The 14,236-nt window shown below is 49.3% G+C and overlaps 1 protein-coding gene across 1 annotated transcript in view; it reads left to right on the top strand.

Moving 5' to 3' along the window:
• The window catches only part of LOC140387092 (sialic acid-binding Ig-like lectin 13), a 46,605-nt gene that overhangs the window by 13,181 nt on the left and 19,188 nt on the right, over positions 1-14,236 (top strand). Inside the window, exons 2-3 of the mRNA XM_072470100.1 lie at positions 9,902-10,282; positions 11,779-12,090. Of these exons, the coding sequence (XP_072326201.1) occupies positions 9,902-10,282; positions 11,779-12,090 (693 nt within the window). The remainder of the gene's footprint in view (positions 1-9,901; positions 10,283-11,778; positions 12,091-14,236) is intronic.

The raw sequence follows: 14,236 nt of genomic DNA on the forward strand, positions 1-14,236 counted from the left end.
GGCTCCATAGAGGGACAAGGCAGGGATGCCCTCTGTCCCCATTATTGTTTGCACTAGCGATTGAGCCCCTGGCGATAGCGTTGAGGGGTTCCAAGAAGTGGAGGGGAGTACTTAGGGGAGGAGAAGAGCACCGGGTATCTTTGTATGCGGACGATTTGCTACTATACGTGGCGGACCCGGCGGAGGGGATGCCAGAAATAATGCGGATACTTGGGGAGTTTGGGGATTTTTCAGGGTATAAATTGAACATGGGGAAAAGTGAGTTGTTTGTGGTGCATCCAGGGGAGCAGAGTAGAGAAATAGAGGACCTACCGTTGAGGAAGGTAACAAGGGACTTTCGTTACCTGGGGATCCAGATAGCTAAGAATTGGGGCACATTGCATAGGTTAAATTTAACGCGGTTGGTGGAACAGATGGAGGAGGATTTTAAGAGATGGGATATGGTATCCCTGTCAATGGCAGGGAGGGTGCAGGCGGTTAAGATGGTGGTCCTCCCGAGATTCCTCTTTGTGTTTCAGTGCCTCCCGGTGGTGATTACGAAGGCTTTTTTTAAATGGATTGAAAAGAGCATCATGGGTTTTGTGTGGGCCAGGAAGACCCCGAGAGTGAGGAAGGGATTCTTACAGCGTAGCAGGGATAGGGGGGGGCTGGCACTACCGAGCCTAAGTGAGTATTATTGGGCCGCTAATATTTCAATGGTGAGTAAGTGGATGGGAGAGGAGGAGGGAGCGGCGTGGAAGAGATTAGAGAGGGCGTCCTGTAGGGGGACTAGCCTACAGGCTATGGTGACAGCCCCATTGCCGTTCTCACCGAGGAACTACACCACAAGCCCGGTGGTGGTGGCTACACTGAAGATTTGGGGACAGTGGAGACGGCATAGGGGAAAGACTGGAGCCTTGGGGGGGGTCCCCGATAAGAAACAACCATAGGTTTGCCCCGGGGGGAATGGATGGGGGATATGGAATGTGGCAAAGAGCAGGAATAACGCAACTGAAAGATCTGTTTGTGGATGGGAAGTTCGCGAGTCTGGGAGCGCTGACCGAGAAATATGGGTTGCCCCAAGGGAATGCATTCAGGTATATGCAACTGAGGGCTTTTGCGAGGCAACAGGTGAGGGAATTCCCGCAGCTCCCGACACAAGAGGTGCAGGACAGAGTGATCTCAAAGACATGGGTGGGGGATGGTAAGGTGTCAGATATATATAGGGAAATGAGGGACGAAGGGGAGACTATGGTAGATGAACTAAAAGGGAAATGGGAAGAAGAGCTGGGGGAGGAGATCGAGGAGGGGCTGTGGGCAGATGCCCTAAGCAGGGTAAACTCGTCGTCCTCGTGTGCCAGGCTAAGCCTGATTCAGTTTAAGGTATTACACAGGGCACATATGACTGGAGCACGGCTCAGTAAATTTTTTGGGGTGGAGGATAGGTGTGCGAGGTGCTCGAGAAGCCCAGCGAATCATACCCATATGTTTTGGTCATGCCCGGCACTACAGGGGTTTTGGATGGGGGTGACAAAGGTGCTTTCAAAAGTAGTAGGAGTCCGGGTCGAACCAAGCTGGGGGTTGGCTATATTTGGGGTTGCACAAGAGCCGGGAGTGCAGGAGGCGAGAGAGGCCGATGTTTTGGCCTTTGCGTCCCTAGTAGCCCGGCGCAGGATATTGCTAATGTGGAAAGAAGCCAAGCCCCCGGGGGTGGAGACCTGGATAAATGACATGGCGGGGTTTATAAAGCTAGAGCGGATTAAGTTCGTCCTAAGGGGGTCGGCTCAAGGGTTCACCAGGCGGTGGCAACCGTTCGTCGAATACCTCGCAGAAAGATAGACGGAATGGGAAAAAGAAGGCAGCAGCAGCAGCCCAGGATGGGGGGGGGGGTGGGGGGGGGGGGCTGGGAGGAACCAGAAGGACTCTCAGGGTTGTTAATATATACTGTATAGTATGTATAGGTCGTTGCTGCAGATAATTATATATTGGACTGTTAAATTATATTTTTGGAGAGTGTTACTTGTGACAAGGCAGTTGCCAATTAGGGCTAGTTTTTATTTTTGTTATTTATTATTTATTCATTTTTTGTTTATAAAATAGGTCATTGTTATTTGTGTTGTCATAATATTGTGTAAAGGATGCACAATGTACTGTGTTGGTTGACCAAAAATTTTCAATAAAATATTTAATTAAAAAAAAAGGATTGAGATTAATCCTTTTAATTTAATTAAAAAAAAGTAAACCCAGTAATCATCATTAACCATTACACCTGTATTTTAGGACATAGCAGTGATAACCATGTAAACTCTAGCGACAAGCAGTGGCCACAATGCATGATGGGATTTAGGCTAGCTAACTTGCCCATGTTTTTGAGACACACAAGATTGTGTGGTCAGCAGATTACGTAGTAAACAAGTTTTATCAGTGGCTCCCAATATCCTCAGAAACAATCCATGAAGTAAAGAGGATGCCAGTTCTGACATCCTGTCCCTAGCTGGGCAATGGTGGCCAGGATCTGACGGGGATATTAGCAGAATAATGGTGGCCAGGATCTGATAGCGATATTAGCAGGGAAAAACAACTTAAAATGGACACAGACCCTTGGTAAACAACAGGTGACAGGATGAGATTAAATAATTGGTTGATCTCAATTTTATTGGATAGTTTAAACATGACAGCTTCAGGGATTGGATCAAGTCCAACTGGGGTGGGCTATTGACTTTTGGAAATTGTATAATTGATGTGTTTTTATCAGTGTTCAGCAGATCGATCTTGGCATTATCCAGGTCCATCTCTCGTGTACACAAAATCAAGCTAGGGATAATAAAAAGCCTTCTTATCCAAGATTGTTGTGTGTCTGCTCTGTTTATTAAGCTAAGGCCTAACAATGAGGGACGAACCCTACATTAAGGCTGGCTCAATACACAGGCCTTGTAAAACGCTCCTACAACATCTTTGAATACTTTCCGTTAGGCAGGGGCACTAGTCAGGGCTGCCTCCTTTCTCCATTGCTCTTCGCGATGGCCATTGAACCTCTGGCAATAGCACTGAGGTCGTCAATGAGATGGAGGGGGATACACGGAGAGGGGGAGGGGCAGCGGATCTCACTAGATGCAGAGGACTTACTTTTATATAGTATGGATCCGGTCTCCTCAATTGGAACCATCATGAAGATCATTGAGATTTGGCACATTCTCAGGCTATAAATTAAACATAATTATAAGTGAGTATTTTGCAGTGAACTCAATGGCCAGAGGGGCTCAGCTTGGTTTGCTGCTGTTCTGCCTCTCGCCTTCTAATTTTCAATATCCGGAGATCCGCATGGCCCATAACTGGGACTTACTCCAAAAACTGAACTTCTCAAGCCTCAACAGCAAGATCAAAATGGACTTAGAGGTGGAATAACCTCCCACTAACTCTCGAGGACAGCAGCCAAACTGTTAAGATGAAAGTGCTACTCAGTTTTTTGTTCTGATTTCAAAGTATCTCCATTTTTTAAATCAAAGCATTTTTTATTACGGTCAACAATTAATATTGCCGTTTGTCTGGGCAGGTAAGAGTCCCAGGGCGGGATTCTCCCTTTTGGGGACTAAGTCCCCACGGCTGCCGGAAAATGGGCACGAATCACTCCAGACTTTTTCCTCGAAAAACTGGGGAGATTCCCTGTTTTCCAGGGAGCAAGCAGGGCGTCCCGCAGCTCTAGTTGCCGGCGGGGCCCTGCTGTCCAGACCGCGCGGCCGTGCATGTGCACGGCGGCCCACTTCGGTGCCGACATGGCAGACCCACACAGCGGGTCCGCACGGAGGAAGGTCCCCCCCCCAGATCGCGATGGCCCACCGATCGGTGGCCCCCGACCGCGGGCCTAGCCACCATTGAGGTTCCCCCCCCCCACCCCCGGAGTCAGATTCCCCCCCGCCCACCACCACCAGAACCGCCACCACGGCCGCGGGTCCCAGCTCCCACCGGGTGGTACCAGATGTGAACCACGCCGGTGGGAACTCTGCCGGGCGACCGCAGAGAATCGCCGCGGGGCCCTCTTCCAACGGCCCCGTCGACTGCGCGCGTGCAACTAGTGGGTCCGCGGAGAATCGCGGAAGCTCCGGCGTGAACGGCTATTCTCTACCTCTGGCGCGGAGGGTCGGAGAATCCCGCCCCCAGAGTCCGCAGCGCTCTGCTTCAGAGAGACAGAGGATTGGGAGGCTTAGTCCTCCCGAATCTCCTGTTATATTACTGAGCTGCCAACATGCAGAAAATTCTACAATGGCTGACTGCTCCGATACCAAACTGGAGTAGATTAGTGGCACGGTCTGGTGCAACAGCCTCCTCCTTACACACCATTATTACCACCTCACGGCCCTTCTCCACAATAGATCTTTCCTCGAGTGCTGTGGTGATTTCATCCCTCAGGAGTTGGAAGCAGTTTCGGCAGCACTTCAATCTCCTCTCACTGCCCCCAATTGCCCTGATATGTGACAACCACCTCTTTGTGCCTTTGGGTTTGGATCCATCGTTCAGGTCCTGGAGGACGGGAGGTCTACTGCACTTTGGGGATTTATTCCAAATGGAAGCTTTGCCAGACTTGACAAACTCTCAGACAGATACAATCTGTCCAGTCTCAACCTTTTCCCTCTTTTTCAAATTTGGGATTTTCTGTCCCTCCTTCCCCCGGCCCCCCCTTCTTCCCTGCAGGAAAAGGTACTGGCCTTGGCAGAGCAGGGGAGAGGGTCACTTTCAAATCTGGACAGCCTCATTCTATCTTTGCATCCTGCCCCTTTGTATAGAGTATATGAGAAATGGGTGGAGGAACTAGGCTCTGTGCTTGCTGAGGAGGTTTGGAGGGAAGCCCTCTCCAGGGTGAATTCCACTCCATCCTGTGCCAGACCGTGTTTGGTTCAGGTCAAACTGCTACATAGAACACATTGGACAAAGGCAAGCTGAGTGGAATCTTTCAAAACGTGGAGAACAAGTGTGACTGCTGTTCACTAATACCGGCTAACCACAACCATGCGTTTTGGTCTTGTCCTGAGCTTGCTGGATACTGGGCCTCCTTTTTTGACACAACGGCCAATATTTTGTGGGCTGGTCAGGGCTGGCCGTAGGCGGGGGATGGGGGGCGGGGGCAGAAGTCAGACATTGTCATACCATGCAGCAGAGTCCATCGCAGAGTGGGTTGTCATCATCCTCTATGGCCCAGACCCAGTGTTACTGCCAACCCAGGAGCCTCCATCACGTAGTGCGCCAGGTATGTGTCACGGAGGGGGTTGCTGGTGAGGGGTGGCTGGGTGGGGGGCATGAGAGGTTGTGGGGATGGGATGCGGTGTCCGTGCCACTTGCCAGTCCCCTCCTCCACCTCCCTCTCATAGTCGGTGAACCTGGAGGCGATCAGAGCGTCCCATGCACGTTAGCCCTGGTGCACACATCGTGCGGCCTCCCGTTCCGGTCTGGGTTCCATGTTCTGCCCACCTCCGCAACCTCCTCAACGGAAGAGGCCTCCCATTCCTCGTCCTCCACCAGCACATCGCCCCTCTGCTGTGCAATGTTGTGGAGGACGCAGCAGGCCGCTGGCGGGTGACCCTCTCAGCGTGATGCTGGAGGTCCCATCCAGAGCGATCCAAGCACCTGAACCGCATCTTCAGGAGGCCGACGCACTGTTCAATCAGGCCCCTGGTCACTGTCTGAGTGTCATTGTAGCGTGTCTCCGCATCAGTCTGTGGCCTCCGGACAGACGTCAACTGCCACGACCACAGAGCATAATCCCTGTCACCCAGGAGCCAGCAGGGAGTGGGGCCTTAAATATGTCAGGAATCATCAAGTGTGCCAGGATAAAGGAGTCACACACACTGCCCGGGTATCGGGCACAGAGGTGAGTGATGCACAGCTGATGGTCACAAATGCACGTTCCTCGAGTGGAAGCCTTTTCGGTTTGTGTAGAGTGGCCTGTCACCTGCAGATGATCGTAGGGGGACATGCATCCTGTCGATCCCTCCCCAGGGCATCCCAGCGATGACGGCGAACCCCACTGCCCGGGCATCCCGGTGGGCTCAGTCCACATTGAAACAGATGTATTGATCCGCCTGGGCATATAGGGCCTCCGTGATGGCGCGGATGCACCTGTGCACCAAGGTCTGTCAGATCCAAGACAGGTCCCCACTCCGCGTCTGTAAGGACCCCGTCGTGTAAAAGCTCAGGGCAACCATCACCTTAATGGCCAACAGGAGTGAGTGTCCTACCCCATACCCCTGCGGTGCCAAGTGTACCATCATCTAGCAGATATGTCACATTGTCTCTGCTCAGCCAGAGTCTTTGACGGCATGCCCGGTCCAGCAGGTCCTCAAATGACAGGTGGTGCTGGTACACACAAGGCCTCATGCGGCGCCACCTTGGCACCTCTTCCTCCACAGCCTGTCAGGCGGCCGGCTCTCCATCCTGGCCAGCTGCCACCTGCCCCTCTACTGCATGCTCTGCTGCTGCCCGCTCCGCTGCTGCCCACTCCGCAGCTGCTCCTCTGCTGCTGCCTGCTCCGCTGCTGCCCACTCCGCAGCTGCTCCTCTGCTGCTGCCCGCTCTGCTGCTGCAGCTTCCTCCTTCTCCTTGGGCTGCGGCGACCAGCAGGAAGGCCACCATTGCTGGATGCATTCCAATATCCATTGTCCGCAGGGTGTCAAAGGTCGACATGTTAGCGTAGTGCACACCGCTGTGCCCAACCATGTCCACCGGGCTACATAGTGGCCCTGGTTGGCACCGTGGGATGCGCCCCGTATGTCTCTTCCCCGCACCCCTGGCTCCCTCGGTGGCCAACACCATGGGGGCCTCTGGCCCTGGTGCCCTTCCCTGATGCCAGGGGTACAATTGGCTGGCACTGCCTTCACCAGGAGCTACTATGGATGTTGCCCTGGATGGGCTGCCGGTGCGTGACAGCTGGGTAAGGGGTGGGGGGGGGGGTGGTTGGTGCGGGGGTGTGGTAGTGTGGCGGGTGCACAGCAAGATGGTCGCCATAATGGCAGTCCGTGCCTGGACACTGCCCCAATCCCAGGGGAGGGGTCACCCCGGCCACTCATCCTGTTGGCCCCGTTCCCCCACCCTCCCCCAGCCCTGTTAGGGCCCTCCTCCATCCCAGCCAGCCCGGCCAGTATCCAGGCCGGCAGCCCATAGTCACTCCTCACTGGGTCCTACCTCCTCTCTCTCTCTCTCCCTCAGCAGCCACCATGCCAGTTTCACGATTTTTAAAAGCACAAGTGAACCGCGGCATCAGCAACTCGGTCCATCGGAGGCGGAGAATCGCGGAGGCCCCGGTGAATACCAGGCCGGCCCGCTAATGATATGTAAACATTGTTTACTGAATGTGCATTCTGGTATGCATTGACGGCACTGTCCAGATGACGGAGAATTGCGAATTGGCGTCAATTCGGCGCCTGCCGTGATTTTGGCGTCGGAGCCGATACTCCGCCCAATCATGTTTCGCGATTTCAGCGTCGGCCAACGGAGAATGCCGACTCCCATCTTTCGACTTGGGAGTGAGGGCGGATGTTCTTGCCTTCGCCTCCATATTAGCTAGGGGGAGTATATTGCACATCTGGAGATTCCCCTCTCCACCCAAGACATCAGCCTGGATGGAAGAATTGATATCAGTTTTGCATCTGGGGAAAGTCAAGTATATCATCAGAGACTCGGTGGGGAGGTTCTGCCATTAATTTCTTTCTTTGAAGGTCTGTAGATGTTAGAGGGCTGTGTGTGTGTGGGGATGGGGGTGGGGGGAGGGGTTAGTAAACGGGGGGAAGGTTAGTATTTGCTTGTTGATGGGAGTAATATAGTGTGTTTTGGCTCTATGTATATTATTGTTTATATTTGCTAACTCAATAAAATGTTTATTAAAAAAAAGAGAAGGTGGTGGTGGGTTGCCTTCTTTGAGCACTGCTGTCCCTGAGGTGAGGTGTAGGTACAACTACAGTGCTGTTAGGGAGGATTTTGTCCCAGCGACAGTGAAGGAAGGACCGATATATTTCTGAATCAGGATGGTGAGTGACTCAGAAGGGAACCTCCAAGTTGTGGTGTTCCCAGGTATCTGCTGTCGTTTTCACTCAAGATGGTAGTAGTCGTGGGTTTGGAAGGTGCTGCCTAAGGAGCCTTGGTGAGTTTGTGGAGTGCATCTTGTAGATGGTACATGCGGCTGCCACCATGTATCAATGGTGGAGCGAGTGAATGTTTGTGGAAGGGATGCCAATCAAATGGGCCTGCTTTGTATTTTGCGAGTTTTCTCCATGAGAAGTGAAAATGAAAAAAAAAATCCGGGAAGCTTTTAGTAAAGATAAAAGAAGTCTCATTTCCAAAAGAATTGCTGGTTATAGAAGCAGCCCATGGAAAATAGGAGCAGGAATAGAGCATTCAGCCCTTAGAGTTTTTTCCACCATTGAATGAGAGGATGTTAGGTGAGGTCTGGTGTAGTGGTGATGTCACTAGACCAGTAATCGAGAGGCCCAGACAGTTTGGGTACAGGGGTACAAACCCCACCATGGCATTTAAATTCAATGAATAAATGAGGCTTTATGAAACGAGCCTCAGTAATGACGATGATGACAAATATTCACCTGATTCACTCACGACCCTTTCATGAAGGAAATCTGCCTACATGTAAATCCAGACCCACAGCAATGTGGTCGACCCCATCATGGTCATAATATTTTTAGTGGTTCAGGGGATAAGGGGAGGCTGGCTGAGCCAGCATTTATTGCCCATGTCTAATTGCCCTTGAACTGAGTGGGGCTTGCTCAGGTAATTTCAGAGGGGCATTTAAGTGTCAATTCCATTACTGCGGGTCTGGAGTCAGATGTAGGCAAGACTGGGTAAAGTCGACAGAATTCCTCCCCTAAAGGACATTAGGGTTTTTAGACAATGGTTCCATGGCCACCATTAGCCTTTTAATTCCAGATTTTATTGAGTATCTCATGGGATTCGATCAAAACATTATCCGTCTGGTTTACTCCTGACAATACCACTTCACCCGGGCTTTCTCTTCATGGTCATTCCATTTATTTACTGAGAAAAATGCTTACGCCCCTTTGACATTTAAGATGCATTTGATTTGGACTACTGAAGGTGTGAAAGCAATATAGCAGTAACCACAACATCACATTCATAGTGTATTGACAGGAAAGCAGAGAAGGATGTGAGGGACCTGAGGCTAAAGCGTGTATGTAAGGCTATTTTCGGTAGAAACTAAAATGGTTCTTCCTGTCCTCTATCTGTATGGCTGATGACAATCGAGATGCAATTCTCAATTGGAGAGTCTTTGTCACCAGTTTGGCATCATCACACCAACTGTGTGGGCCAAACATTCCTGCCCAGCTTCATATTGTAGATTTTGAGGGTTTTAGTAAGAGTCACTGAGAGTGAGTGAGTTTCTGAAACTCTGCGAGGTTAAATCCATTCCCAATAAGCCGTGGTCCCAGCACCGGATCTCCCTATTCTCTGATTCGATTGTAATCAATAAGAAATAGATTATCAGCAAGTGGAATCCAACACCAGGTTCAATCTGAAATCGGACGGAGACTATTCTCTTTCCTTTCTGCAAGGTGAACCTTGTGTAGTGATGAAGATGATGCAGTGTGTTCCCCTCATCCTGATGTTTAGCCAAGGTACACTATTCAGTTAATAATTTCCGATTCAGTCTGTGTCCATCTGCACATTCTATTCTGTGTATTCCTGGATTGACTGAATTGTGAACATGGATGTTAATGTGTTAAAATGAAGTATTGACCTGAATTTGCATAACTTCAACGGGAACATGCATAATTCTTATTGTTGATTAAATATTGTGGTTGTTTCAAGAGAAAATTAACAGTACTAAGATGACATTTTGGGATTATTTTGATTGGTTTAACATTGGCGAGCTCACTATTTGTATGTAATTGATATTTGTTTATCAGTTATCCACAGTTCCCTATGGTCTGTGAGGGTGCCCTGGGCTGTTCAGGCTGTGAGAGGATCGTGTGCAGAGATCTCGTGTACATTTGATTATCCCGCCAAATGCAGAAACCCATGGATTATGTGGTCAAAGGGGGACTTAAATCCTGGTACCCCTGGGGTTTCTGTTATCTACGATTCCGGAGATCCAGCCGGTGTAGACCCTGAATATAAAGGGAGAACCGAACTGAGGGGCAACTTGACAGAGAAGCAGTGCTCCTTATTGATAAAGAACATCAGGAGGGAAGATGAAGGGGACTATTACCTCACGCTGAAGAGTAGCACTCCCTGCAAGACTGAACAAAATCACTATCGCGACACTCCTGTCTCTCTCTCAATTGTGGGTAGGTTTTCCATTTATTTCTGAGGAGTTTTTATTCCGCTTTCTCAGTGAGCTGGGTGGCAATGTGTGGTGTTACTGTCGGTGAATGTCAAACGTTTCAACGCCAGGGCTGGGACAATGAAACATATGCGGAGGGTGTTAGGTTATTGACTTGATAGGAGCAGGTTACTGACATTCCCGGTCATTCCCGGACACTCGCAGTCATTCCCGGAGCTGCCCAGTGACTGAGTGTGGATTTGGAAATGAGTTGGAACTGGACAGACTGCCAGCAAAAAACAGTCCTGAATGGAGGCTGCAAATTGAGTGAAGATTCACAGTCTGAATGGTGGAGGGGCCTCACAACCGTCAGCACATGGGAGGAATTCCGTCGCTAATACCCCCTCGAGTGTCGGTTTAATGAACATAGATGCATCTCCTGCATTTATATAGCGACTTCCATAACCCGGTCAAACCGCCTTATCCCTGATGAGGTGTCACTGCCCTAATGTACTGGAACTCCTGGCAGTGGGATTTGAACCCACTTTTCAGTCCGAGAGGAGAGACCCACAAACTTTGATTTTAAGGCTCGTTATCCTGGAGATCCCTCTGGCTGTGAATGTAGTCGATACAGACCCGGAAAGCGCTAACATCGAGTGCAAAGTGGAATCATTAATTTACAACATCAAAACTTAATGTCATAACTTTGATGTGAAGACTCGCTCCCCGTGAGATCCCATTGGTTGTTAGTGTCCGCGATACTGATCTAGAAAATGCCAATATCTAATGTAAAGTTTAAAATCAGTTGAAAATGTCCAAACCGCCCTCATAAAGTAGAGAATTCAAAGTTAATTAAGTGTTTGAAAGGCAAGGATTACAATGCTGAATGAAGGAGAAATTAGTTCCCGGATAGACAACCAGACTCAACCAATTATGTTCAAATATTTTGATCAACGTAAATGAAGAAAGTAAATCAAATAAGCTGAGGGACAAATTAAAGGGACAGTGTCTGAAAGGGAAACTGCCTGAAACAAGTGGGAATGAAAACACCAAACCAATCTGTGATTATGGTGTCAATAAAGCAAACCAATCCCAGCGGTGCCCAACGGGCACGGAAGGTCTCCAGGATGACTGGGGCACCGCCTGTTTCCTATCCAAGCACAAGAGGCCGGGAATGCAGCCGGGTTCAAAGCGGGAAGATTGCCCTTCATTTTATCCAGTTTTCCCGTTAATTATCAGACTGAGCTGGTCAGGAAAAGCGCCTCAATTCCCAATCCTGGCAAGTAAAGCAAATCATTCCCGGCCAATAGGATGAAACGAGTGGGCAGATTATTAACGTTGGGAACACACATATGTTCTGATTGAGTCGGAGGAATTGAGGGATTTTACCTGTAACAGGTAACAACGCGAATAATAAGAGAATTGATTTCTTCATGTAATGTTTTTCTCAGACTCTGATCCTCTCTCATCGGTTTTGTAAGTTGAATTTTGAGTAACTCAGATTTCCTCTGCTCCTGACAGAGAATCCGGGGATCTTAGTCCCAGGACAGTTAATAGCGGGAAAACCAGCCCATCTGACCTGCTCACTCAGCCAGAGTTGTTCCACTGCCAATTATAAGCTGCAGTGGATTCGAGAAGTGCGTTCACCTCCGATTCTACCAGACTCTGTAACTTCACAACTCATCAGGAACAGTCTGGAGGATTCCTGGACGGTGTCATCAACTTACTCCTTCACCCCATCACTGGAAAACCTTGGGGAAATCCTGACCTGTCAACTTATCACAGCTGATGGACAGACAGCTGGTAAAGTAGCTACTCCACTGGATGTGCAATGTAGGTATCTGCCCTGGATTCATCCAATCAGCATGTGGGTAAATATCAGAATCTGCCTGTAACCCGCCTGAGAAACTGATCATTTGCAAACTGAGATTGAGAAATTTCATTTCTAAGTAAGGAGCCAGGGTCGCGGGTTCGATTCCCGGCTCCAGTCACTGCCTGTGTGGAGTCTGCACTTTCTCCCTGTGTCTGCGTGGGATTCCTCCGGGCGCTCCAGTTTCCTCCCACAAGTCCCGAAAGACGCGCTTGTTAGGTGAATTGGACATTCTGAATTCTCCCCGGCGTACTTGAACAGGCGCCGGAACTCGGGGCTTTTTCACAGTAACTTTATTGCAGTGTAAATGTAAGCCTACTTGTGACAATAAAGATTATTATAATCCCTGATATGGTGTAAATCGGAAAATAATGTAATCATTGGGCTGTGGTGTGGAGCTGGCTGGGGTGTTAGCTATAACTGAGCTCCACAGCGGGGTGGGAATGATGGGAGATGTAAGGATTCTCCGTCTGGGAAGAATGGTCTCTGGATTGGTGGGTTCATTGAGCAGAGGCTCAGCCAGGCAGCGACACAACTCATTGAAGTCAAGATGAGAAAAATGCCACGAGAAAAGAAGGTTAAGTTTTAAATGTGCTCAAGCAATTGGTCACCATTTGTTGCGAGTTTATTTAACAAGTTGAACACCATATCCGGAAAGTGTTCTTCTTATGTTGTTATCCGAATTGTTTTATTTTAATCTTCATTTTTTTTATAGCACCAATCAACTCGTGTGTTTCAGATGCGTTCTGGAAGCCAACCGTCAATTCTTCCACAGTTACAGTGGAAGGAATTTCATTCTTATTGTATTGTAAATCTTCGGAAATCCCCCCGGTCAATGTGACATTGAGTAGACTTGGGGTAGAGATCAGCAACTTTTCCGCAATAACCTGAAGTTCTTCATTCATAACGTTAGTTCTGGAGACCAGGAGGAATATTGGTGCGTGGCTGCAAATAAACTGGACACCGCCATGAGTTCCACCAACATTTCTGTGCAATGGAAGTGATGAGTGAACCTATTCGATACACTCGGGGGCGTCAGTGATGTCGATGCCCTGAATTGAAATGTGTGTTCTGTTCTCCAATGTAAACACGCCGTTACCACACGGACCGGCGTCAGGAATATTCTCAGTATGATCAGGGACATTGGACAAAGTGGCCCCGGCTGATGGAACAAGCCACCCCCTGGACAAGTGTTTCACATCGGGGTGTCCGCCACATGGTTGATGTGTGCTCAGTACCGAGGCAGCAATTCATTCTGAGGGCAAAGCGATTCTGGTGCTGAATGTGGAGGGATTTGGATCAATCAGCCAATCCTTACATTCAATCCACGAGGCTCTTTGAGTTGTTGCTCTGGCGGCTGAGCTCTGCTCGGGTGTTTATTTTCAATCAGAACTGGACAGTTTTACAACATTAAGTAGCGAGAGTAAACTGATTGAATGTTAGTGAGGTGTTCATCAGAACTGACACATTCACTTCGGGAGTCTGGCTTATCCAGAGGTTGTATCTCCAGGATAGTCCATCACAATGGGCAGTTTAACTCAACTGCTCATTGGCTCCATGTAAATTTATAACCGGGTTCCTGATTTATTAGAGATTAGGAAAACGTTCACTCTGTAAGACATCAAATAAATGTAATGTGATTGATTCATACGAAACAAAAGGGCTCCGGGTTCAGCAATGACTTGATTTCACACTAGAATAAAAGTCTCGGTTTCAATCCCTACATGAGCTCTTCCCGGGGATCTCTGTAACCTCCCGCTGCCCCCGAATCCTCAGAGATCTCTGCCCTCCTCGACCTCTTAAACATCCCAGAGTTTAATGGCGGAATCATTAGAGGCCAGGATTTCAGCCACCTGGGCCCACGTGTTTAAAATTCCCATTCTCCGACATTCCCTCGAGCTACTCTTCTCCTTTGAGCCACTGCTTAAAACCTGGTTTATGGTATCCATAAGGCATCTCCTTATGTGGCTGGTCTCAACCCGTCTTCCCTTGTATGCCTGCGGAGTGATTTGTGATGTTTCATTACTTCAATGTCAATGTATAAATGATTGTTTCCGTGACCGGCTGGCACGGCGGGGATTGGGGACATCGTCAACCCCGGGAATGGCA

The sequence above is a fragment of the Scyliorhinus torazame genome, chromosome 12, assembly GCF_047496885.1.
Source record: "Scyliorhinus torazame isolate Kashiwa2021f chromosome 12, sScyTor2.1, whole genome shotgun sequence".
In the NCBI taxonomy this organism is placed as follows: domain Eukaryota; kingdom Metazoa; phylum Chordata; class Chondrichthyes; order Carcharhiniformes; family Scyliorhinidae; genus Scyliorhinus; species Scyliorhinus torazame.